Consider the following 23,727-nt stretch of genomic DNA (forward strand, 5'->3'; position numbering starts at 1 on the left):
GTGTTTGCCTTGGTCTAATTTGCAAGTTGAGCTTCTAAACTACTTTAAGCTTCAGTTCAAGACTTGTTCTTTATGAAATGGGTTGGTAATGGTATATAGGAGAATGAAGGACTTTATCTCTATATTGTGAAGATAGAGAGTTTATTTTAAATATACCTTCGCCTCAAGGAAAGGTGAATATGGCAGAATGGCTAAATGGATATTGTTGCATAGTTGATTGATTTGATTGATATTAGGAATTGTTCTTTCACCGCAAGCTAATCAGGTTGCTCGACAAGTACCTTTCAGTTGGCAAAATAGAAAAATAAAAAAAGTGTTTTTTTTTTCAAGTACCACTAGGACAGTATTGAATGGAAGTGTGCTATAAGTGCACATAATTTTGGGACAACTTAAAATAGAAACAATACAAATAAATGTGCAACAACAAACTCACTGTAATCTCACATAATGATATGAGGAGGGTAGTGTGTATGCAGACGTTACTCCTATCTCATGGAGATTGAGAAGTTGTTTCCATTAGACCCTCGGGTCAGTGATGCATAAGCATAACAGTAATGAAAAGAAGACAACAAGACAATGAGGAGCCATAGAAAAGAAGCATTAAAACAACAAGATAGCAAGATGACCAAAATAAAAGCAACAACAAGCAATAATAGAAACCTATGACTAAAAATAATACGAGAGTATGTACTAATGCTACTAGTAAGAACAAGAAAAACTACTCTACCACCTAACCTTCTAGCATAATCCCCGACCTCCACACCTTCCTATCAAGGGTCATGTCCTCGGTAATCTGTAGCATCTCCATGTCTTAATCACCTCACATCACTATTTCTTCGGCCTACCCTACCTCTTCTTAGGCCCTCCAAGGTCAACCTCTTACACCTGCTCACTGGTGCGTTTGTGTCTCTCCTCTTCACGTGTCCGAACCTTCTAAGTCTAGCTTCTTGCATCTTGTTCTCCACCGGGGCTACACCTACCTTGTCCCGGATAGCTTCATTCCTAATTCTATCAATCTTGGTATGCCCGCACATCCATCTCAACATACTCATTTCAGCTAACTTCATCTTCTGGATATGTGAGCTCTTAACTAGCCAACACTGAGCCCTATATAACATAGTCGATCTAACTACCTCTCTGTAGAACTTATCTTTAAGTTTTGGTGGCACACTCTTGTCACACAAAACACCGGAATCAAGTCCCCAATACAAATAAATGTAGATTAAAAAAATACATTTTCCGTGCCAAAAACGTTGCGGTAAATACTCCTTTTGGTTTGCTCTTGGATAAGTTATTTGAAAAACGAGATAATACATAATTACCCTACTGTGGTTGTCCCACTTTACTAGATGTATCCTTATATTTTGTGGAGGTCCTATGACCCCTGACTTTATTTGTACTGTAATAAATATCACCTTTTTAGCTGACATGGCGCTTGGTGTGTTTTGTACGTGATGACATCACGTAAAAACCTCAAAAGTATCATTTTTATTATAGTTTTTCTTTTTCTTTTCTTTTTCTCTATCTCTTACTCCCTTTCTTTTCTTTCTCTTTTTTGTTTCTTCTTCTGCTATCCGCCATTTCCCTCATTGTAACCACATCCATCCGCAAACCTTCACAATAGCTCCTTCTCCCTTTTTTATCTTTTTTATTTCTCTTTTCTTTCTTTCTTAGAGGGTGTTTGGCTAAACTTATAAGTTGGTCAAACTGGCTTATAAGTACATTTTGGTTTATCTACGCGTTTGGTAAATATCCAAAGTGCTTATAAGCTAAGTACTTATAAGCTAAAATCAGCCATAAGTCATAAGTTGGTCACCCCCACCTTATGACTTTTTAGCTTATATGTTTTAGTTTGACCAAAACTTTCACTAATTTATCCTTAATAATATTTTTTAATTCACAAAATACTTTTCCCAAAATAAATTTTCTAACTTTCCCTTCATTACATATTTGTTGTTCATCCTTTTCTTTACAAAGACACTTTTTTAATTTATAATCTTTTGTAAAGTTTTTAAGGATATTTTTGTCATTTTAACAAAATAACAGCATATAAGTACTTTTCTACCAAACACATCAATTACTTATTATTAGTTTCAGCACATCTATCAAAACACGTAAATGCTTATTTAAAAAATCAGTTTTCAATACTTAAAAATGCTTTTCAGCACCTCAAAGTTTATTAGCTATCTATAATCAGCTCATCCAAACGGGCTCTTATTCTTTTTTCGTAACAACTTTGAAGATCCAATATATAAAATGGGTCCACCATGACTCAAAGTTTATTTTTTTGGATTAAAAACTTTTCATCCGTTTTAGAAGATGTGAAATTGAGGTGGGATTGGTGGGAATTTATCGTTGAATGGATGAAATATCCTTGACTAATCCTCGAATTTTAGTAAAAGTAGGGTTTGTTCTACGAAAACTCAAAAATTCTGACAAGAACAATAGAGAGATCCGGAAAAGATTAACAATGAAAGTTCACTAGTCAAAAAACCTTTCTTGTTCTACCAGAAAATGTGATTCTAAGTTGGTGTCAAATTTGATTTCAATTCTTGAGTTTTTCTGTATTTTGGTGATGTTTTAGAATACTTTTGATGGGCTTTGATTGATTTCTATTTTTATTCTAAGAAATCTTGAGTTAGAAAAGATGGAGTTCTGCCGGAGGAAATCTCCAGCAAGTTTGAGCTCATCGGATAAGAAGGTGTCCCCAAAAAGCAAAAAGATAAATATCAAATAATGAACAAAAATAAAAATAATATAAAAGAAATGACATGGCACTAGCTCGTTGGTGCGTGTCATTCAATAATTTCCTTGAAACGGATGGTTGTACTTTATTCCGTTTCAATTTATGTGAACCTATTTCCTTTTTTAGTTCGTGCCAAAAATTCTTATTTGGCAACAATTTAACTTTATGCAATGATTTATAGCCACACAAAATATATGTGCCTCATTTTATATCACAAATTCAAAAATCTTCTCTTTTTTCTTAAACTACGTGCTCATTCAAATGGATTCAAATGGGTTCACATAAATTGAAATGCAGTTAATATTTATTACATAATGACCCCCACAAAGTTGCATCGGGATAAGTAGGACATGAAGTAATTATGTATTATACCTTGAAAAAAAGGATTTTGTTTTTGAGGAAACGTGTGTTTGGTTTTGTTTTTGCAAAAAAGAAAATATATATAAAGAATAATTAGGATAATATTCAAATCCGTTTTCTTAAAACATTAGATTGGTTTTTGATTTTCGATAATAATTTAATCTTATTTTTGGAAATTAAAATACATTTTTTTCCGTTGAAATTAAAATGTATTCGTTTTTTGTTGTTGTTGTGGATTAAAATGTATTCGTTAATCAAAAGCTTTTGGTTTGTTTGATAGCAGTTAGCACTATAAGTACAGCATTGGTGCCTTATCGGTTATCTTCTCATCGATCCTCAACCCCTGCTGAAATTCCAAGTCAGCACACTCGACGAGAGAAGCTTTGCTGCCTCTGTAAGTTACATTTCTCACCGGACTAATGGAGCTGGTGGTTTCACCGGCGGCCATTGAGTGGTCAGCCGCCGCCATTAACCGCCGGCCCCCCTCCCTATTCAACCGCTGTGGCACTGCCGATGACAAGGTCGGAGGTCTAGTTAATACCCGCAGCTGGCTACGTGGAGGAGAGCAATCGCAATCTCAATCCTTGTGCTTGCTTAATTTTAGGCAGAAACAAAGTCGGAGGAGTAGGAGGAGGAGAGTGACAAGTCCAGTAGCATCTTTGGGAGGCTTGTTGGGAGGCATTTTTAAGTCTTCCGATTCAGGCGAGTCAACAAGGCAGATGTATGCTTCCACAGTCGCACTTATTAATGGGATGGAATCACAATTGTCTTCTTTATCCGATTCTCAGTTGAGGGAGAAAACAGTTACTCTACAAGAACGCGCTCGCCGCGGAGATTCCTTGGACTCCCTTTTACCCGTGAGCTAATTGAACCAACACTCCAGTTATATTTTGTACTTCCGTTTTGCTAATCTTATCTAAAGCTGGTGCTATGTTCATCGTCCAGAAGTATGAACACATACATAATTAAGTAAATAAAAGTGTAATCCCTAATAACTTAAAGCTTTTAGATGAGATGGTCATATGACTCAACAATATTGCTTCATAAAAATGTTATCTTTGATTATTGTTTCCATAGTTTCTTTTACTGAAAATTGGAATTAGCTCTTTATTTTTTTGGATAAGTGAGCAAATTGGAATGAGTTTTGTTCAGTGACTGAAGTACAATTTGTTTGCAGGAAGCATTTGCTGTAGTCAGGGAGGCTTCGAAAAGGGTTCTAGGCCTTCGTCCTTTTGATGTGCAACTTATAGGTAGAAATGACTTAATGATATATAATCATATTAATTTGGATAACAGAATTTTGCCCTACCATATAACTAAAAGTGAACATGTTCACCATACCATCAAACAGATTTTGCTAAGTGTTGCACTATTTGGAGGTAACAGACTTTTGTTTCCACATGATTTATATCTGTGAAAAAACTAAGAATATGGTATGGTGGAAAATAAGAGTAACTGAGTGTGATTACACATAAACTCCTATTTCTTGAAGTGACCTATTAAACTTCTCTTTGCAATTTGGGCCAGTTAGATGTTTATTATGGAAAGAAAAATCTGACAAGGTTTCATCAAGACGTCAGCTAGCTTACTCTCCCTTATTTAGTAGTAGTATAAATGGTATTTTCTTGTTCACGGTTTTTTTAGTTCATCATCAGTTATATAAGAAACCCACTTATACAGAATGAAGCAATTATTTCATAATCATGCAAATGATATCACCTTTTTGCATTTTATTTTTTGTATAGGTGGTATGGTTCTCCATAAGGGAGAAATAGCTGAAATGAGGACTGGTGAAGGAAAGACTCTTGTTGCCATATTACCTGCTTATTTGAATGCGTTGACTGGGAAAGGAGTTCATGCGGTAACAGTCAATGACTACTTGGCACGCCGAGATTGTGAATGGGTTGGTCAAGTTCCCCGTTTTCTAGGACTAAAAGTTGGCCTCATTCAACGTATGACTCATTTTTTTACTCTACCTTAGCATTCTTAATTTTTAGCTTACAGTTCTTTCCATCTCTTTTATTAGCTACATCCAAGCTTTAAAGTTTTCATTCAATTGTGAGTCAAAATCAAATTTGTCCATTGATGATTACATAAGTACTCTCTAGCAGGATCAGGCTAAGTCCCCAAAGCACGAGAAAAGTGTCTTTTTACATGTACAGAAGCATAGAAAGGCATCCTAATAATAGAGAATTTGCTAAGAAGAAGAATCTACATTAGTTGAGTGCAAGAAAGCCGGGTAAGACGTAAACCATTTGTGGCTTTAATCCTCATCACATGCGAGTTATGGTGCATATCATGAAATATGTTTGGAGTTAAATGACTGATATCAAAAACAATCTGAGAAATGTTCTGGTGGAAATTCAGAAGAAAAAACATTGAAAGAGACCATTGAGTGGTTCCTTTGATGCTCATATAGATAATACGAAAAGGGAGGAATGGAAGATTGTCCTAAGGAGGATAAGAGAGGTTTTCCAGTAGCAAGAGCACTTCTCTTCCTACCAGAAGGTTTGCTTTTTGAATCAACAAAGGAGACTCTTCTGAGTAGGGTACAGTATGGGGTTTACGCTTTTCTTGTTCTTCTTTTCTTCTTTCCCCCCTCCAACGTGTCATTTCCATAAAAGGTTCGATATATTTCCCTTTGACTCATTGATCACTATTTTTACTTTAAAAAACTTATACTCCTTCCGTTTCAATTTATGTGAAACTTTCTCGGAATACGAGGGTCAAACTGACTAGCTTTTGGTGTGAACTCAGAAATAGAATTTTCAAAAATTTTGAAATAAAAATTTACATATTTAGAAACTACTTAAAAAGTACTATAAGTCACAATAGTTAACGATTCAAAATATTTTAAAAGTATTTGTGAAAATCCATGTGGTTTAATTTTCCTTCATGTTTTTAAGATCAAGTATTATTGCAAAGTTTTTCTCTTACAAGGGGTCAAGGGTCATCTTTGTCCATTATAGTTTCTAGATATTTCTTGTTATCTTTGAATATTAATTTTTTGATGGGAAGCTTTGGATACTAATTTGAAGTATCTGCAAAGTTCTATGTTATTCCTGAGGAGGTTTTTCAGCATTCTAACATTGATATTAATTGGAACAGAGAACATGACAAGTGAGCAAAGGAGGGAGAATTACTTGTGTGACATCACTTATGTGACTAATAGCGAGCTGGGTTTTGATTACCTGAGAGATAATCTTGCCACGGAAAGTAAATCTTTTACTTTGTTATAGTTTGATATGTTTCGCTTATACATTCTATATGCTCTGAAGTTACCAGGATTCTCTACCTACTACTGACCAAGTGATTGTGTCTTTTACTCTGCAGAGTGTGGATGAGCTTGTCATGAGAAATTTCAATTATTGTGTGATTGACGAGGTTGACTCTATTCTGATTGATGAAGCCAGGACTCCTCTAATCATATCTGGACCTGCTGAAAAACCTAGTGATCAGTATTATAAAGCTGCTAAGGTAGCAGCTGCCTTTGAGCGGGATATTCATTATACGGTAAGGATTGACTTTTGCCAGATGATCGATCCATTAACCAACAGGATTTCAGCTGTTGCTGGATTTTCTCATTTAGCTAGGAATCTGACAAGGGATCTTTTGCTATGGCTTTATATTCTTGGTTGTCTCTGTAGAAACAAAAGTTTCTTTCAAGATCATAAAATTGTTGCTGTCTTCTTTTTGCAAATCAGTTTAACTACATACTCCCACTGCAATTGCAGGTTGACGAGAAACAAAAAAATGTATTACTGACAGAGCAGGGTTATGCAGATGCTGAAGAAATTCTGGATGTGAAAGACTTGTATGATCCCCGGGAACAGTGGGCATCATATATTTTGAATGCAATAAAAGCCAAAGAACTTTTTCTTAAAGATGTCAACTATATCATTCGTGGAAAGGAGATTCTAATAGTAGATGAGTTCACTGGGCGAGTCATGCAGGTGACTTTGTTTGCTTCAAGTGTTTTAGCTTGACTGGGATAAGTAATTAAAGAAATTAAAAGAAGCTTTATATCTAATTTATAGCATAATGTTTTGGTGCAATTGTTTCATTTCTATTTCGGAAAGCATTGATTGAGCTGTTAGATGCAAGTTTTATTGAGAGCCGTCTCCCGCTGTTCTGCTACATGAGCAGGTCATGGTATGTGTTAGGGTGAGCGGCAGTGTAACCCTCTTTTTTCGTGGGATGTGTGTGTGTTTTGGGGGGGGGGGGGGGATGTGCTAATGCAAAATAGAAGATGATAGGAGCTTGTCGGGTACACATGCTCAGAAGTTCCTACCCTTTGTTTTCACTTGAGCTGTACTAATCAATTGCTCATACTGCATGTTTTGGACCTTGGTTGTTTCATATCGTCTCAACAAAGAATGTCATGAGATTCTTTGCCTTAGACTGAAGTTTTTGTGGTGTACTATTTATTAGGTTATTGTTATTATTATTCTTTGATGTTGTGAATGTATGACACGCCACACTATGATAAAAGGTAAAATCTGCATGTATTGAAGTCATATGATTCTGCTTTTGTCTTAGCATTGCATGTGAAGTTGCCCGTCTTAGCACAAATAATTCCCATTAGTTAAGGTCAGTGGATTTTCCACATCTTTTTACTGCTGTTATTAACTACTGTAGACTTATGTTTTTCTTTAACATCCATACTGTGCCCTACGTGGTCATCTAGCATTGATTGACTGAAGGCTGGTTGTTACCCTCTTAAAGACATACGTATTTACAGTCAATTATCTGTTTTCAGGGGAGACGCTGGAGTGATGGACTTCACCAAGCAGTGGAAGCAAAGGAAGGCGTACCCATTCAAAATGAAACTATAACCTTAGCATCAATTAGCTACCAAAACTTCTTTCTCCAGGTTGGGTTCCCTTCTTCAGCAGATATACTACATTCATATTCTGTTAAGTTTGTCCAGAATTTTGGTGGTATCTGTCATTTTCTGGAGCTAAAACTTTTGATATTTGGTTTAATGAGCTATAGTTCCCAAAGCTTTGTGGCATGACTGGCACTGCTGCAACAGAAAGTGCAGAATTTGAGAGCATTTACAAACTCAAAGTAACTATGGTGCCTACAAACAAGCCAATGATAAGAAAGGTAAGTCTTATTTTGGCTTCCACTTCGATGGTTTTTCTTCACTAGATGCTTTCTTTCTTATTATGCAAACATGAAACTCAGAGGTTAGCTGCGACATGCATCAACTTTCCATGTAGAACATTTCTATGTATCCTAAGTAACAACGTGTCAGTAATAACATAATTTGCACATTAGAAGTGTCCCCAATATATACATGCTGTTGCGTGAAGTGTAGCTGCTAAAGCAGATTTAGCTGATGGGCTGCCCCACAAAGCAGTCCAGTTGGGCCTGTGAATAATTGGCTGAGCATTGAAAAGTGGTCGATCTATTTAGGCTCAAAGCCTGATTAAAAGCATTCAAAGCTAATGTAATATCATTTTACCTTTCTCTCAGCTCTTCGCAAACCACTAATTAACTCTAATCTAATTGTATAATCCACCACTGAAGGCCTTTAACTTCAAAATTTTTGGAATTTCTGTTTGCTGTTGACCTTCCACATATCATGGTGATGCTTCTATGCCGTGCAAGCTCAGTACTTCACCTTTGTTTTTGGGAGGAGGGGAGTTCTTCCAGAAGATTGATGGGGGGCAGTTGCCCAAACTGTGTTGATTGTGGACAATTGATAGTGAGTTTTTTAGTCTTGTCTGTTAGCAACCATCTGGATGATTTTAAAATGTGGCTTCTTCTCAATTTTGGTGGAAAAATCTTTTAATGATCGGAAGAATAGACATTGATCCTTTAACATGAGAATGTATGTGCTCTTACTCATTTCCACATTTTTCCCAAACGCGAAATTTCATCTATGAATAATTTTGTCTTTCTAATCTTCTTATTCCCTCTTTTCCAGGATGAATCTGATGTAGTGTTTCGTGCAACTTCTGGCAAATGGAGAGCAGTTGTTGTAGAGATTTCTAGAATGCATAAAATAGGGCGACCTGTACTGGTTGGTACAACCAGCGTTGAGCAGAGTGATGCACTTTCAGAGCAGTTGCGTGAAGCTGGAATCCCTCATGAGGTGAGCTCTAAAGTTTGAATATGCACTTGAAAGCAAGGTTGTCGAAAATTGCAGTCTCTTTTTCATGCTGATTTTTCTTATATTTTGATAATGGCAACATTTTCTAAAAGAAAACAGCATAAAGTTTGTGCTGCTAAAAGTGACAAAATATATCCCAAAATCAGTAAAGAATCCCCTACTACAAAAACTTACAAGGATTCTATGATATCAAGTATGGAGTCACTACCATTTACAGGGCATTCTTTACACCAAAAAAGAAAAAGTACTAAACAGTTCATTTTGATTCTCTGAATGGTGTTGCTGATTTTTCTTATATTATTTTAGACTTCTATTAGGTACTGTTAAATGCCCCAAGTTAGTTATTCTCTAAAGGTTTTTGAATGGACATTGTTTATACAAGGTTCTGAATGCTAAACCAGAAAATGTGGAAAGAGAAGCTGAAATTGTGGCACAGAGCGGGCGTCTTGGTGCAGTTACAATTGCAACTAACATGGCAGGTCGCGGGACAGATATAATTCTTGGCGGTAATGCAGAATTCATGGCAAGATTGAAATTGCGAGAAATATTAATGCCAAGGTTGTTGCTCAATGGATAATTTTATATTCTCATGAGTTGTCAATAGATGCGCAGTTGACTGCTATTGCAAAAGAATTAGTCTTTTTTCTTCCTAAGAAGAGCAAGTTGGTATTCCTTATAGCAGTTGGCGGCATATGGAATTGGTGTTGTCTGCTAATTAATTTGTCATTTAGGAAAAGAACTAGTGTATACTGATGATAAAAATTATAACTAGACGGAGAAATCACTGGCTAATGTGAACTATCTTCTTATAATAAGCCGTTGCTTCAAAGTATTACAACATTTTGTGAATAATATGAATGCCACAGAGTTGTCAGACCAGCTGAAGGAGTTTTTGTCTCTGTAAAGAAACCTCCTCCAAAGCGGTCATGGAAGGTTGGTCTTCAGTCTGATTTTGTAAAGCAACTTCAAAATATTCTTTAATTGTGATTACTATGAGATTGATGTCCGCATAATCCTTCAGGTTACTGAAAGTCTATTTCCATGTGCGCTGTCCAAAGAAAAGACCAAGCTGGCTGAGGAAGCTGTAGAATTTGCTGTAAAAATGTGGGGTCCGAGATCATTAACTGAACTAGAAGCGGAGGAACGATTATCTTACTCTTGTGAAAAGGTGAAGTTAAAATAAGAATTTATTATCTTGTGAGCATCTTTGTCTTGACAAGAGTGATTTTAATATCCAATGAGGATAGCTAACCCATAAGAAGTTACGCCTTACAGAGGAAAATTCGAAATAGAAATGGAAATCGTTATACAGCTGATGCCAGCAGTGTATTACTTATTCCAAGCTTTCATAATCTAACTTGATAAAACGCCTCCTAATATTTGAAATTTCAAAACTTATGTTGATACCGTTTCCTTCTATTGTTTGGAGAGAGACAATGACTCAAGCACAATAGTAAAGACAATTGTTTTTGATTACTCTCAATGGATGTGCAATTTATGTCACAGGGTCCTGTTCAAGACGAAGTAATTGCGAAATTACGCAGTGCTTTTCTAGAAATTGTCAGGGAATATAAAGTCTACACTGAGGGAGAGAAAAAGGAGGTAATTTCTGCTCCTATAAATTATTTTGAGAATTCCTCTTTCAATTTGAACTAGTCGTAAATTTCTGAAAACCAGCATTCACTTCAGCATGAACCTCTCTTTGTTTCTGCTGCTTGAATATATTGCACATATGTATGATTCTGTGGCATACACTTTACCTGAGTGGGACTGAAAATATGAGGTAGTAGTACATGTTTTGTTTTGTTTGTTGTAAGAGATTGATCAATATTGTAACTTCATCCTCTAATATTAATATACTTTTTGATCTTCTAATGAGAAAAAAAGAGGATAAAACTAATAATATGATGATGCTTAAAAGAAGTTGAAAATACTGGAATTTTTAAATATTTCTACAGGACAAGTTTTCTTCAACTTCTCTTTGCTTTTCATCTTCCCAAATAAATACCGCTCACTCCAATATAAAAGAAAAATCCCTTTCTCTGTGCAAAGTAGCTCTAACCTCCAGCTTGACTCAATTTACTCAATTTATGCCCTTGAAATTTCTTCTCCTTTTTTCCTTTGGTTGTATATTCTTGTGACTTTTTATTTTGACGTGCAAAGGCTGTTTCGGCTGGTGGGCTGCATGTGATCGGGACTGAACGGCATGAATCGCGGCGAATTGACAATCAGGTACTATTTTTGCAGTTGGGTTGCTCTAGTGGTGAGCACCCTCCACTTCCAACCAAGAGGTTGTGAGTTCGAGTCACCCCAAGAGCAAGGTGGGAAGTTCTTGGAGGGAGGGAGCCGAGGGTCTATCGGAAACAGCCTCTCTACCCAAGGGTAGGGGTAAGGTCTGCGTACAAACTACCCTCCCCAGACCCCACTAGTGGGATTATACTGGGTTGTTGTTGTACTATTTTTGCAGTATGTAAGTGCAAAACCAATTAGTTTCATAGTTATTCCATTGGAAGTTTGATTGTAATATTTATATGTGCAAAGCTGCGTGGTCGAAGTGGTAGGCAAGGAGATCCTGGAAGTTCCCGCTTCTTCCTCAGTCTTGAAGATAACATATTCCGTGTATTTGGGGGGGATCGGATTCAGGTAGGTAATTTGTGTACTCTAGATATAATGTTCTTGTAAGACACTATTAATTTTATGACATTCAGGGGCTGATGAGAGCTTTTAGAGTAGAGGACCTGCCAATTGAATCGAAGATGTTGACAAAAGCGCTAGATGAAGCTCAACGGAAAGTAGAAAATTACTTTTTTGACATCAGAAAGCAATTATTTGAATATGATGAGGTATTGAATAGCCAAAGAGACAGGATATACACCGAGAGAAGAAGGGCCCTAGAAGCAGACGACCTCCAATCTCTCCTTATTGAATATGCTGAATTAACAATGAATGACATTCTGGAGGTATATGGATTTATTAATTTCTGAACTTTGAAAGTCAGTTCTTTCGCAAATGGATTTGTGACGTGTTTTTCTTTTCTGTTGAAATGTAACAGGCAAATATTGGTCCTGATGCTCCAAGAGAGAGTTGGGATCTAGAGAAGCTTATTTCAAAGCTCCAACAGTAAGAATCTCGTGAATAAGCTTTACTATGTTATTTTGTTTGTGACTTCATGCATCTTTATATTAAAGGCTTTGGTATCTAAGGAGTGTTGTAACCAGCTTTGGTTGTTGTCACCTAAAGCTCCATTTCACCCAAATGTCCTTCCAAATTCTGAATAGTGATATTCATATTACAATTCTACTCTGAGTTGCTTGACCTTTACAGGTATTGCTATCTGCTGAATGATTTGACACCTGATTTATTGACGAGTAATGGTTCAACTTATGAAGCATTACAGCAGTATCTTCAGCTACGTGGACGCGAAGCATATCTCCAGAAGAGGGTCAGTTTTCTCTGGTTGTACTTGACAAAGCATTTCCTACATTTCTTTCCAGCTCTTACTTCGACCATTAGGTTTAGTGTAGGTGATCCTTGAAAGATGAAAATAATTATTGAATACTGTCCTCAAGTATTTAAAACACCCGAGCTTTTTAAAAGAAAAGGTTGGTTGGAAGAGATGGAGGGAGTAATGCCTACTGGCAGAGTAGAGGAAGGGGATCGGACATGGAGGATGGTTTTGCTTTTGCAGTTTCTCTATGTTTTCTCAATTCAGGTGAGGTTGCAGTTCTCATTGAGAAAAGAAGTCATTTCACATAATCTGTTAGATCTGCTTGTGATGGTAGGATCTTGTTATTATATAATCAGAGGGCATGTCCACTTAAAATCATTAACTTTGAAGGGACGTGCAAGTGATTCTCCCACAAACGAACATTCTGTTGTAGGCTTAGACAAATTAAAAAGGTCTCTTTTCTAACAATTTGCAAATTTCTAGATGGCACGGCAGAGATCATAAGTTTGTGTCTTACTGCACTCTTCAAACGGGTCAAGTGTTTGATCCAAGAAAGAGAATTAGGACCTAAAATAAATGCATAAAAATTTAAGCCTTTAGATGAAACTGTTTATACAATTCTAAAATTCATTTATGGGCAAGGAATGATATCCATACTCCACTTCAAGTTGAAATGTCGAATAGCTCTTAATTTGTTCAAGTTATTTATAAAAAAAAACTCTTCCTGTGCCTCTAATTTTGCAATCAGTAGGATGCATGTTGTAAAGGTGTAAATGGAACAAAAGAGGTGGAGCAAAGAAAACTACCTCAAAGTCCAAATGCTATCTCAAAATTTCTTCCCTTTTTTTCTTGCACATCCACTCTGTGTATCTGATCAAAGCATAGTTAGTCTTAAGCTCAGATAAGGCAGAGTGGTTGCGATAGTTCAGTGCTCAACGTGAAATAGTCTAATTATAACAAATTTTTTGAATGATACAGATGATTCACATGGTCAACCTAGAATATTTTGGGAAGAGGTCTAGTTGATTGAATTTCTAGGGATCAAACAAAAATTGCTCGGGGAACTGGCTAAGATTTTGTACCTTATTGGTTTCACCTGTCTTGATAACCATTTTTTTTAATCGGGTTATTATATCACAATTCTATAGTCAATACATTCAGAGTTCCAATCCGTGAACTAATATACAGAATATGTGCAACAAAACTAGCATGTTTTGTTCAATTTAAATAGTAATCCTTCTACATATTAAGAATCAGATTTTGATAATCAGACCAAACATGCACCAAGAATAGTTTTGAAATAAGAAAATAGAAATTATTGACAGAAAAGGCATGTGGGTTGAATTACTGCAACAAACTTTTGTAAGTTATTTACTCTTCAATTTTTGAAAACTTTGAAAGGGAATTTTGTTTGAATGGAAAGTGCTCTACGCGTCAGCTTCTCTTGAAATTTTTTGGGCACTGAATTGTTTCTTCATTTCCTTCTTTTTCCTTTTACTATTGAATATTCATTGCGACTATATAGGATACTGTGGAGAAACAAGCTCCAGGTTTGATGAAAGAGGCAGAGAAGTTTCTTATACTGAACAACATTGATCGTCTGTGGAAAGAACACTTGCAAGCACTCAAGTTTGTTCAGCAGGCTGTGGGGTTACGAGGCTATGCACAAAGGGATCCACTAATTGAATACAAACTTGAAGGGTACAACCTTTTCATTGAGATGATGGCACAGATCAGGAGGAATGTCATATACGCTGTTTATCAGGTTAGTATTCCGACTTTGAGATCTACTAATCCTCAAGAAAGAAAGTTTGTACAGGATGTAATGTTTTGGTTCGCTCCTCTCAATTAACCAAATCTGCGCTTTTCTTTTGTCAGTTTCAACCAGTCATGGTGAAGCAGCAAGACCAGAAACAGAGCAACAAGGTGGACAAACTCGATACTAATGGGAGGGCTAATAATGGTGCTACCAATCCGTCTCCATCAGCTGTTAGTTCACAGTCTAGCACATAAGACATTAATTTGGAACTGACAATTTTGGGGAAAGCAGGAGCCATGTGAGGTAGGTTCATTTACGAACACATAATTCTGAATGGCAAAGCAGCCTAGATGACACTTGCAAATTGAAGGAAGGTGGCCACAGGGCCGTAATACATTGTGAATCTTCGCAGCCATTACTCAGCTAAGATAAGAATACAAAATTCAGTAGGTCTCTGTATCAATGCCATGTAAGTTATCTTCCCTGATGTGCATGTGATTGTATAGATGATAAATGCTTCATAGAACTACATATTACTTCACTTTCACAAGGCCTGTAACCAAAATGACCAGATGCACCTCCACAATATACAATTCATCAAATGTCTGTGTATGAAGCTCCGGTTGCAATGTAGTTCATTCAAAGTTATGGAGCATTTCATTGCTGATGAATTGACTAAACTGGTTTCCTTTATCCTGCATAGAGCATACCATATTACACATTTTAAGTTAAAAGTCCTGTTCAAAATCCACACACCCCCCCAAAAAAAGTAGAATTCCCCTACCTTAACGCCAATGGCAATTGCAGTTTTAAGTTTTACCAATTCACCTAATCTCAAAGAACCTCTTTTCTTGTCTTTGACAAAGACAATTGGTACTTTTTTCGAAATAGCCAAGCTTTCCAGATGTTTGGTCAGCAACCGCGGATGACAATCAGATGCTACTAGTACAACCTGAATATCCACAATGAACAATGTCAAAGAGTGTAACAAATTAATGCAGCATATAAGAGAACTTGCGATCCTGTAGATTCTGAAAACATCTAACAATCATATAAACCCCACGTGAAATTTGTTAGCCAAGTTAAACCAAATGAAAATTAAGGCGTAAAAAATTCATGAGTAGGCGAGCTAAACCTGAATTCTAGCAGAATGCACCTTAGCCGATAGTGATGAGCGTTCTTTAGCAGGAATCGGGGGCATTCTCTCAAGCACCCGCGTAATTTCATTCACCCCTACTGAAAACTGTTGCTGTACACATATCAAATCGGCAATGTGAGTATGAGATGAACAGAACAAATAGTTTTAGCATCCTATATAATGGAAAACTGAAAAAAGGCTTTTTTTCTTTTAAAATAGTCAATTAATAATATTTCTTTTCTAGATCTCTTCTTTGAGACGCTGGATAGTGGAGAACAATGGGCTTTACAAATTAAAATAGGGTAAAGGGTCAAAAATGTGGGTAAAAGGTCAGATTTGCACCCAGCAGCTTTGCCCGTGGTTAGAAAAAGCCTCATCACGAGGTTAAGTTTAAATCATAATCATAAGTTGATAGGTAAATTTGGACACGTGGAGTTACCAATTTCATAATGGAGCTTAATTAATGGCAGTGCAGGGGCAGCAGATAGCTAATAGGGGTATGAATGAACCAAAAATCTAACGGAGGCAAAATTGAACAATTTCGAATACCAGGAACCAACCTTAAGCCAAAGTTTGTCAGGTAAAGATGCGTTAGAGTTTCTGGCTGTCGCTATCTCCCTGCGGCTGGCGTCGTTAATATCTTTCGGCCAAAAAAAAAAGCGACAACTTGAGAAACAGGGAGAGAAGGATAAATTTACCTCTTAATTGATGTGAGAAGACGGTCCAGAACTTCACCTTCATAGCACTTGCTGCATTATATTTATTAGCACATCAGAAACTGCAGCCATTAACAATGCTTACTAGTTACTACAACCAGTCTGACTATATTAAAAATCAATCGAAAATTAAAGAAAAAACGAGGTTTACATTTTCTGTTGAGGGAAAGAGTTACCGCAAACGGAGACATCTTCTCCGGTAGATTTGGTTCTAGAAGCAATAATTGGCATACTCATTTTTCACCTCTCTTGCCTTTGGAAAATTCAGAAACTACGAACTGAGTTTGGACATATATAATGAGCTCCTGAGTTGGACCATGGGCTTGGCGTTTAAGTCAGATGGCCACTTTTGCCGCCTTGTATTTAGAAGTTGGCCACTTTTTCACTATAAGATCCTTGGTCCGAACATTAGAATTTTAAACTTGGTTTTACTCATTTAATTGTTTAGTTTCATTAGTTCTCCTCTTTGTAAACTAGTTCATTCAGATATAACTACTCTATTCATTCTTCTTTTTTTGTGCTTAAAGATTTGGTGGTTTGAATATTAGAATTTTTTTGCTTAAGTATTAAGTTTAATACGATTTAGACATAAAGCATCACGCAAGAAATTTCTTTGAAAATCCTTTGTCTCCCCAAGTCCACTCGTAGCCCGATTAGGGATGTGGTAGGAACTTGTAACTAGACCTGCTATTAATATTGACGCTTAGAGCGAAGCAAATTTGAGAAGTGAAGCGCAATTGTTGAATCAAAGATCAATTTAAGCACCACCGCCGTTCGAATTGGTTGCTTTTGTTTTAATCTGCACAAGATTAAACTAATAAGTGAAAATTTTAAATTGATAGAACTCTAAAAGTAGGAAAATAAGAAAAATTTGTGGAGAACAATAAAAGGAGTTCTTGACCAAGACCCATCAACCTATTCTAGTTGAGAAAAACCAAGTCCAGATGCGAAAGGAACAAAGAAAATATTGTTCAGGAACAACATCACAAAAATGGGGCGCACCTCTACATTAATAGAATTTTCAGCTAATAAGAAGGGCAACAAATACAAAAATAACTATGCCTAAGTTCCAAGGTGGTGTCGGCTATACGAATCCTCACTAACCACATTACTCCATTGAAGGGCAACAAATATTCCTCAAAAAAGAGAGCAGAGTATGTATATCTTTGAATCCCGCTATGTTGGGGAATATCAATAAATATGGTATTGCAGGTAGCATTATCATACAAATGTTGTTGTTCGTTATGATGATGGAGTCAACCTGTGCAACAATTCCAGTAACATAAATACTATTACAAGTGAACTAAAAGAAGAAAAATGTACCACAAACACTATCTTGGCGATGCTGCAATCTCATTTTCTTTCTTCAAGGCAGAAAATAGTACCTGCCTCGAAATGTAAGTCTCAAGTTCCCTGGAGACTTGCGTTAATTTCAAATCGAAATTGCCTTTATATCTATGTTTTGGTGATGGAAATGCTACAGTAGCATTACCACTACGAGGTGTAGGGATACCAACTGTTGGAGAATAGGAACATCGTCGCCTTGGACTAGAGAGCTGCAATGGTGATCCCCCACTACGGGTTAGCCTCCCTTTTGTGATGATCACTTCTTTTGTCAAACCAAGTTCCCTACTGCTCGCCGCAGCTAAGGGAACTCTATTAGTATCCAAATTCATCAGTGGTCCACTTCTTGTTTCTAGTGGCAGTGGCTTCATTGGGTCTACTATTTCCTTCTGCTTGATGAGCCGTTCCTTTGCCTTCTCAGCTGCTTGTAGAGCTTTCTCTCTACTCATACTTATAAGTTTCCAGGGGTCAATGTTAGCTCGAAAACCTCGCTTTTCTTTCAATGTGGACGATTCAGTTTCTCCATCAATTTTTATTGATACTGTCTGCGGGATCTGATCAAAAAGTGCAAGATTCAACTTACAAGATCAAAAGAGAAGTATCCAGTTTTGATTGGTCTGGGAATGCAAAAAACTGAGGAAAAAGATGTGCATACCATACCTGATTCATTCTTTTTTCTCTGCATGTAAGTCGTGAAATAAGTGATGGCTTCTCAGGTGAATCAAAATCAATACTCTCATCCGAGGAGGAATCTGAATCTTCTGATGACTCTAAAAGCTCCATAGACTGGTTCTCCTCTCTCATTGCTAAAATGTAATCATAAGTTCTCATTCCCTGCCAAGAGAACCATGGTTTATCATGAGCAGTGAAACCAAGAAACTTAACTGAGAATGTTGGGCAACTTGTACGCCGAGTTTCTTATGTTCTCAGTAGTCTACAAGCCTACGATGTGTTGTCTCTCAGCACAAACTTGTTAAGGAGAAGGAGGCTGCAGCAGCACTAACTACGAAGAGCTAAGCATATAATGAACCTTACTTTAAAATTCCTACAGTATAGCAATAGGAGCTCTAAGAAGAGCTACTTTAGGATTCTTACACCAACATACATAGTACTCTAAGATGTTCTTGTACCAGCCCACAAACTAAGTTCTCTTTTCTAAGTAGATTTTCTTGTGTTGTCTTACTTTAAAATTAACATGGCACCCACTTTTTTGTGGTATTAGAAGCCTACGCTATAGCAATAGTAGCCTTGGTTCTATTCTAAAGTTTCCTACACTAAAGCAAACAAGTAGCTCATGTTTTAAATTTTTCCAATTTCCCGTATATAAATAAGCTTGCTCTTACTAATCACATAGGAGTACATAATAAGCCTACTTACTATCTTACATTAGTTGAAAGGAAAAGAAAGAAATGGGTGTCGATAAACCCTCAATGAGATATTATTTTTTACATATGTGATAAGGTCTCCTTTCCGTTTCTTTTTAAGCGAAAATCAGAACTCTTTGTTCATGACGCTATTCTGCTTTCTCTCAATAAAAACCAATACAAAAGCAAACTCAGCCTTCTCCTCTCCTTCCTCTTGCTTCCTCTCAATCCAAAAGATATGTTATGCTTTTATTGTTGCAACAAATCTTTGGGAAAGGGGGAACAGTCATACCTTTCGGATGAGAACTATATGAAAGAAGAAAAGCTGCCCCAGTGCTGCCGAACAATATGATGTCATTAGAAACAAAATCACCTGTAAAAGATACATTGAAAAATAAACAACTGATGGAATTCAGGGACGAATAGAGAAACAAGCAAAGAATCATACACAAAATGTTGCAAGAACTCCTCTAGGGAACTTGGCATTGAATCTTATATGAATCTCTTGTTCTATGCTCCTTTTGTTGGCAAAGCACCTTACAAATATCGCAACAGCAGTCCCTCCTTCAATAAGCAGCTGTTTCACCAAGAAATTTGTTAGCAGCTTAAGATGTAAACTCAATAGGAATATCAGAAAAAGAAGAGAGAGCGAGAGAGAAAAAGAGAGCAACCATTATCAAGAGGGATATCATTAGAAAAATGAAGGTGGTATAGTTCTTCTTCCCGACACAATTGTTTAACCACTGCAACAACTCAAAGACAAAGATCCTGTCAGTTTGAGTACGGATGTACCTTAATGTACGAAGCAACAGAGAAAGAGATCCTATTTCCTTACTCTGCAGTGGTGATCAAATCCCTCCACACATCGGTTGCAGGTCCGACAGTGTTTGCTATGCTTTTTAACCTGCAAACACGATCAAGATAGATACTTTCATATATTTTTCAACTATTAGAAACTGCATAATGTTGTTTCACCACATTAACAATGTGCGTGCCAGGGGCGAAGCTAGTAAGAGGGAGGGGGTTCAACTGAATTTTCTTTGTCGAAAAAATATACCACGTAAATAGGGCAAAAGTTTAATTTCTTTGATTATATAAAACTGTTTAATCTCCTTTACATAAAGGAACATTCTAATGTAGTGGTAAAGGGGGCCCAAAAGTTGTTTTAGGTCACAAGTTCAAATCTCAACTACGACATTCTATTACTTTTTTGAATCCCCTTATATAAATTCCTGGCTCAGCCATTGGCACGTGCAAGCACTGAAACAAAAAACATATGTCATATCTAGAACATAAATTCTAGTGGGTTCTATTCAATTTAGCAAAACACAAATAAGAGATGCAGCCGCGAACCTCAAAATCACAAAGCGAACAAAACGAAATGTCATCCTCTCTCGTCTGTGGCGCAACCAAATCATCTTTAACAAGAAGGGGAAATGTGAGCAAAGGCTCCAAATGAAGATTACTCTTCAAAGGATCCAAGTACTTTCTCCTTATGAAGGTCTTAAGGACTCTCCTCTCTATTCTCCTTATAAATCTCACAATAATTTGACCTAACACAAATCCATAATTAACGTTCGAAAACCCGGTGCGATTGCTTTTTTTCTTCACTCTGAACCTCGTCCTGTCAGTTGGATCAATGGCCGCACACCTTATAAACAGAAATGCAGCAGAAAGTGCCTGCATAAAACGAAAGGCAGATACACAAAATTTTGATTTGTGCCTTAAAATACAGTTGTTTGAATACACTGAGCTAAAAAAAACTACTGGAGAAAATTAAATTAAATTACCACGAAGGTGAAAACAGAGGTGACAGTGATTTCAGCAATCCTACTACCGAGGAGAAGACCAAAGAAGCAGTAAAAGGTTACTAAGAGGAAACAGAAGACTGAAATTCCCACTATCTGCAGTTGAACACCAGTTTAAAACTAAAGATAAATGCTGTTTAATTCCAAAAATTAAATTCAGAATAGAAGTGAAAGAGAAAGGAGAAAAGAACTAAAGAGAAGGGTAGATGGCTAACCTGCAACGTGTGAAGAGGACGTTGCCAGCCATGGCGTCTCATATTATTCAGTTCTTCGTCTTTGTTTTCCTTTTCTGTGTGACTCTATCTATTTTCAGCTAAGCTCTATAGAGGAATGAATGAATCAGCCTGAGTGTTTCCAACGGTAAGCATCGCTCCGTACCCGTGGTGTATTTCAAATTTTGAAACTCGATGCCCTTTTTCTTCTCTTGGGCCGCTTCTAATTCCCTTTTTAACCCAAAACCGTCCACAATCCACCTTTCCATTTTATGCCCACCCCAAGTGTGGGGTATAACATAATTTTCAATTTTATCCGTGAGATAGATTTATCCGCTCGTTTGATACGAGTGATAAAGGAATAATTAATCTCCAAACTAAATTTAAGAAGTAGTTGGTAAAAAATTACGGTATAATTAATCCCGAAATTAGTTATTTCGGAATTATAGTATTTTTCTATTCCCATGAAAAGGTAAAATAACTAATCCCGTAATAATTAATATTGGAATAAATTCTTTCCAACCAAACGACCTCTAAAAGTTTATTCTTTTATAGGTAGAGAAAAAATGAGAAGAGGTATTAAAATGTTACTACTATTCATTTAAAAGAAAATTTTCGGTATGTTATATATATATATATATATATATTTGCCTTACACGTCAGAAATATTTTTTATATTTCTTTAACGTCGTGCCTGATAAAAATAATAATTGGTAATTATTAAATTTCTTACCAAATCGAAAAATAAAATGCATTTTCTGCTGCCTTGATCTTTTCAGGTTCCAACAAACCTTAAAAAAGAACTTTCTCTCCATGCTTATCTGTTTAAAATCAAATCAAGGCAGCTCTTCCGTTAATCTAGATACTGGAATGCCCATTAACTATCAATTGTTGATAACATTTAGCGAGGGAGGAGACGTTTGGGGACGAAAAAGGAGGAGAGTTTTGGGTGCCTATATGATTAGTGTGAGCAAACACTTATGCAGTTATTTATTTTACGGTAAAGGGCCAAATACACTTCTCTATTTTTTAAAATGGTCTAAGAATACCCTTCGTTATACTATTGGGTTATTTATACCCCTACAGTCATACTTTGGGTTCAAATATACCACTCATTTAAATGGAGGGACATGTATCATCATCTTGTTGCTCAATTCTAAATATCTCCTAATTAATTAAAAAGACTAATTACCCATACCCAAAAAATAATTATTATTATTTTTGTAAAAATTGGAAAAAAATGAAATTATTTTTACTAAAAACTGAAAAAAAATATATATTTTTTTTTTCAGTTTTTACAAAAAAACTGCTTTAGAAAAAACTGAAAAATATTTTCTAAAATAATATTTTTGTAAAAATTGGAAAAAAAAAGCTAAAAATTAATTTTCTAAAGCAATTCTTTTTGTAAAAACTGGAAAAAACTGAAAAAAATGAAAATATTTTTTCCCCCAGTTTTTACAAAAAACATTGCTTTAAAAAAACCTGAAAAATATTTTTTAAAATAATATTTTTGTAAAAACTGAAAAGAAAAACTAAAAAGTAATTTTCTAAAGCAATGTTTTTGTAAAAACTGAAAAAACAAATATTTTCTTTTTTTTCATTTCTTAGTTAAAAATATTTCAGTTTTTTCTAGTTTTTAATTACTTTAGAAAATTACTTTTCAGTTATTTTTTTCAATTTTTACAAAAAAATTATTTTAGAAAATATTTTTCAGTTTTTTTAAAACAGTGTTTTTGTAAAAACTGGAAAACAAAAATATTTTCGTTTTTTTTCAGTTTTTAGTAAAAAAACAAATTTAGTTTTTTCCAGTTTTTACAAAAAAAAATTATTTTTCGGGTATGGGTAATGGGTCTTTTTAATTAATTAGGAGATATTTAGAATTGACCAACAGGACAATGACACGTGTCCCTCCGTTTAAATGAGGGGTATATTTAAACCCAAAGTATGACCGCATGGGTATAGATAAACTAATAGTATAACGAGGGGTATTCTTTGACCATTTTCGAAAGTAGATGGGTATATTTGGCCCTTTGCCGTTTATTTTAACTAGACTAGATCTATACAAGAGCAATCGTGATCTATTTTTGATTTCATGTTAAAAAACCTTCTTTTTTTTTTAAAGTACTATTGAATTACACCTAATAAATGTTGTATGACAGAACATATTACCTCTATCAAATTTAAATACAAAGAAGTATAATTTTAATAGCATCTCTTTATTAACTCAAGGGAAAAGGCATAATTTGCTCTTAAATCATCGAATTATAGCCATTTTTTAAGTGATATTTATTTTTTAGCCAGTATTTTTAATGTTGAGCAAAAATAGCCACTACTCTATTAAAATTGATACGAGAAATCGTTTTTACCCTTTCTTCATGAGTGATGTGTAAATATTAAGGACATGGTGTCCTTAATTTTAAGAGTGTTGTGTAAATATTAAGGACAAACCATGCCTTTAATTTTTACACATCACTCATGAAATTAAGGACATCATGTCCTTAATATTTACGCAATACTCATAAAGTTAACGACACTATTTCCTTAACATTTACAATGCACACATGAAGTTAAGGACACCATGTCCTTAATATTTATACTGCACATATGAAGTTAAGGACATGATGTCCTAAAGTTTAACAACAGAAGGTGCAAATACAAGTTAAGGACATTATGTCCTTAACATTTATATTGCACACATGAAGTTAAGGACA

The 23,727-nt window shown here is 35.8% G+C and overlaps 3 protein-coding genes across 7 annotated transcripts; 1 reads left to right on the forward strand and 2 right to left on the reverse strand.

Annotated features, from left to right (window-relative positions):
• The first annotated feature begins 3,142 nt into the window (after nucleotides 1–3,142).
• On the forward strand, nucleotides 3,143–15,078 carry LOC107827375 (protein translocase subunit SECA1, chloroplastic). Of its 3 annotated transcripts, XR_012702752.1 has the most exons (21): nucleotides 3,143–3,963; nucleotides 4,284–4,356; nucleotides 4,852–5,058; nucleotides 6,215–6,317; nucleotides 6,439–6,619; nucleotides 6,841–7,059; nucleotides 7,866–7,979; nucleotides 8,102–8,215; nucleotides 9,042–9,209; nucleotides 9,610–9,785; nucleotides 10,094–10,160; nucleotides 10,249–10,395; nucleotides 10,734–10,829; nucleotides 11,391–11,459; nucleotides 11,769–11,870; nucleotides 11,936–12,187; nucleotides 12,280–12,347; nucleotides 12,552–12,669; nucleotides 12,752–12,939; nucleotides 14,201–14,440; nucleotides 14,554–15,078. XR_012702752.1 is itself a non-coding variant. In XM_075237919.1 (20 exons), exons 1-20 carry the CDS (start codon nucleotides 3,526–3,528, stop codon nucleotides 14,686–14,688), a joined length of 3,087 nt encoding a protein of 1,028 aa, XP_075094020.1. In that variant the 5' UTR covers nucleotides 3,143–3,525; the 3' UTR covers nucleotides 14,689–15,078. The 3 variants fall into 3 exon arrangements, 2 of the variants coding, with proteins under 2 accessions (XP_075094020.1, XP_075094021.1); XM_075237919.1 differs by lacking the exon at nucleotides 12,752–12,939; XM_075237920.1 differs by lacking the exons at nucleotides 14,201–14,440; nucleotides 14,554–15,078 and having other exon boundaries at nucleotides 12,741–12,860.
• Nucleotides 14,711–16,588, reverse strand: LOC107827376 (uncharacterized). The gene is made up of 6 exons (XM_016654495.2): nucleotides 16,440–16,588; nucleotides 16,271–16,321; nucleotides 16,133–16,190; nucleotides 15,570–15,683; nucleotides 15,219–15,386; nucleotides 14,711–15,129 (listed from the first exon to the last, which is right to left on the reverse strand). Exons 1-6 carry the CDS (start codon nucleotides 16,523–16,525, stop codon nucleotides 15,070–15,072), a joined length of 537 nt encoding a protein of 178 aa, XP_016509981.1. The 5' UTR covers nucleotides 16,526–16,588; the 3' UTR covers nucleotides 14,711–15,069.
• Nucleotides 16,589–17,451: 863 nt separating this feature from the next.
• LOC107827377 (protein S-acyltransferase 18) lies at nucleotides 17,452–21,258 on the reverse strand. 3 transcript variants are annotated; one of them, XM_016654497.2, is made up of 9 exons: nucleotides 21,020–21,258; nucleotides 20,787–20,900; nucleotides 20,350–20,676; nucleotides 19,832–19,900; nucleotides 19,668–19,739; nucleotides 19,445–19,573; nucleotides 19,289–19,369; nucleotides 18,293–18,466; nucleotides 17,452–18,186 (listed from the first exon to the last, which is right to left on the reverse strand). In XM_016654497.2, the coding sequence occupies exons 1-9, from the start codon at nucleotides 21,059–21,061 to the stop codon at nucleotides 17,620–17,622; spliced, it is 1,575 nt and encodes a 524-aa protein (XP_016509983.1). In that variant the 5' UTR covers nucleotides 21,062–21,258; the 3' UTR covers nucleotides 17,452–17,619. The 3 variants fall into 3 exon arrangements, with proteins under 3 accessions (XP_016509983.1, XP_075094018.1, XP_075094019.1); XM_075237917.1 differs by having other exon boundaries at nucleotides 20,787–20,829; nucleotides 21,020–21,192; XM_075237918.1 differs by lacking the exon at nucleotides 20,787–20,900 and having other exon boundaries at nucleotides 21,020–21,204.
• Between the last annotated feature and the right edge of the window lie 2,469 nt (nucleotides 21,259–23,727).

Source organism: Nicotiana tabacum, chromosome 19 (genome assembly GCF_000715075.1).
Source record: "Nicotiana tabacum cultivar K326 chromosome 19, ASM71507v2, whole genome shotgun sequence".
Classification (NCBI taxonomy): Eukaryota; Viridiplantae; Streptophyta; class Magnoliopsida; order Solanales; family Solanaceae; genus Nicotiana; species Nicotiana tabacum.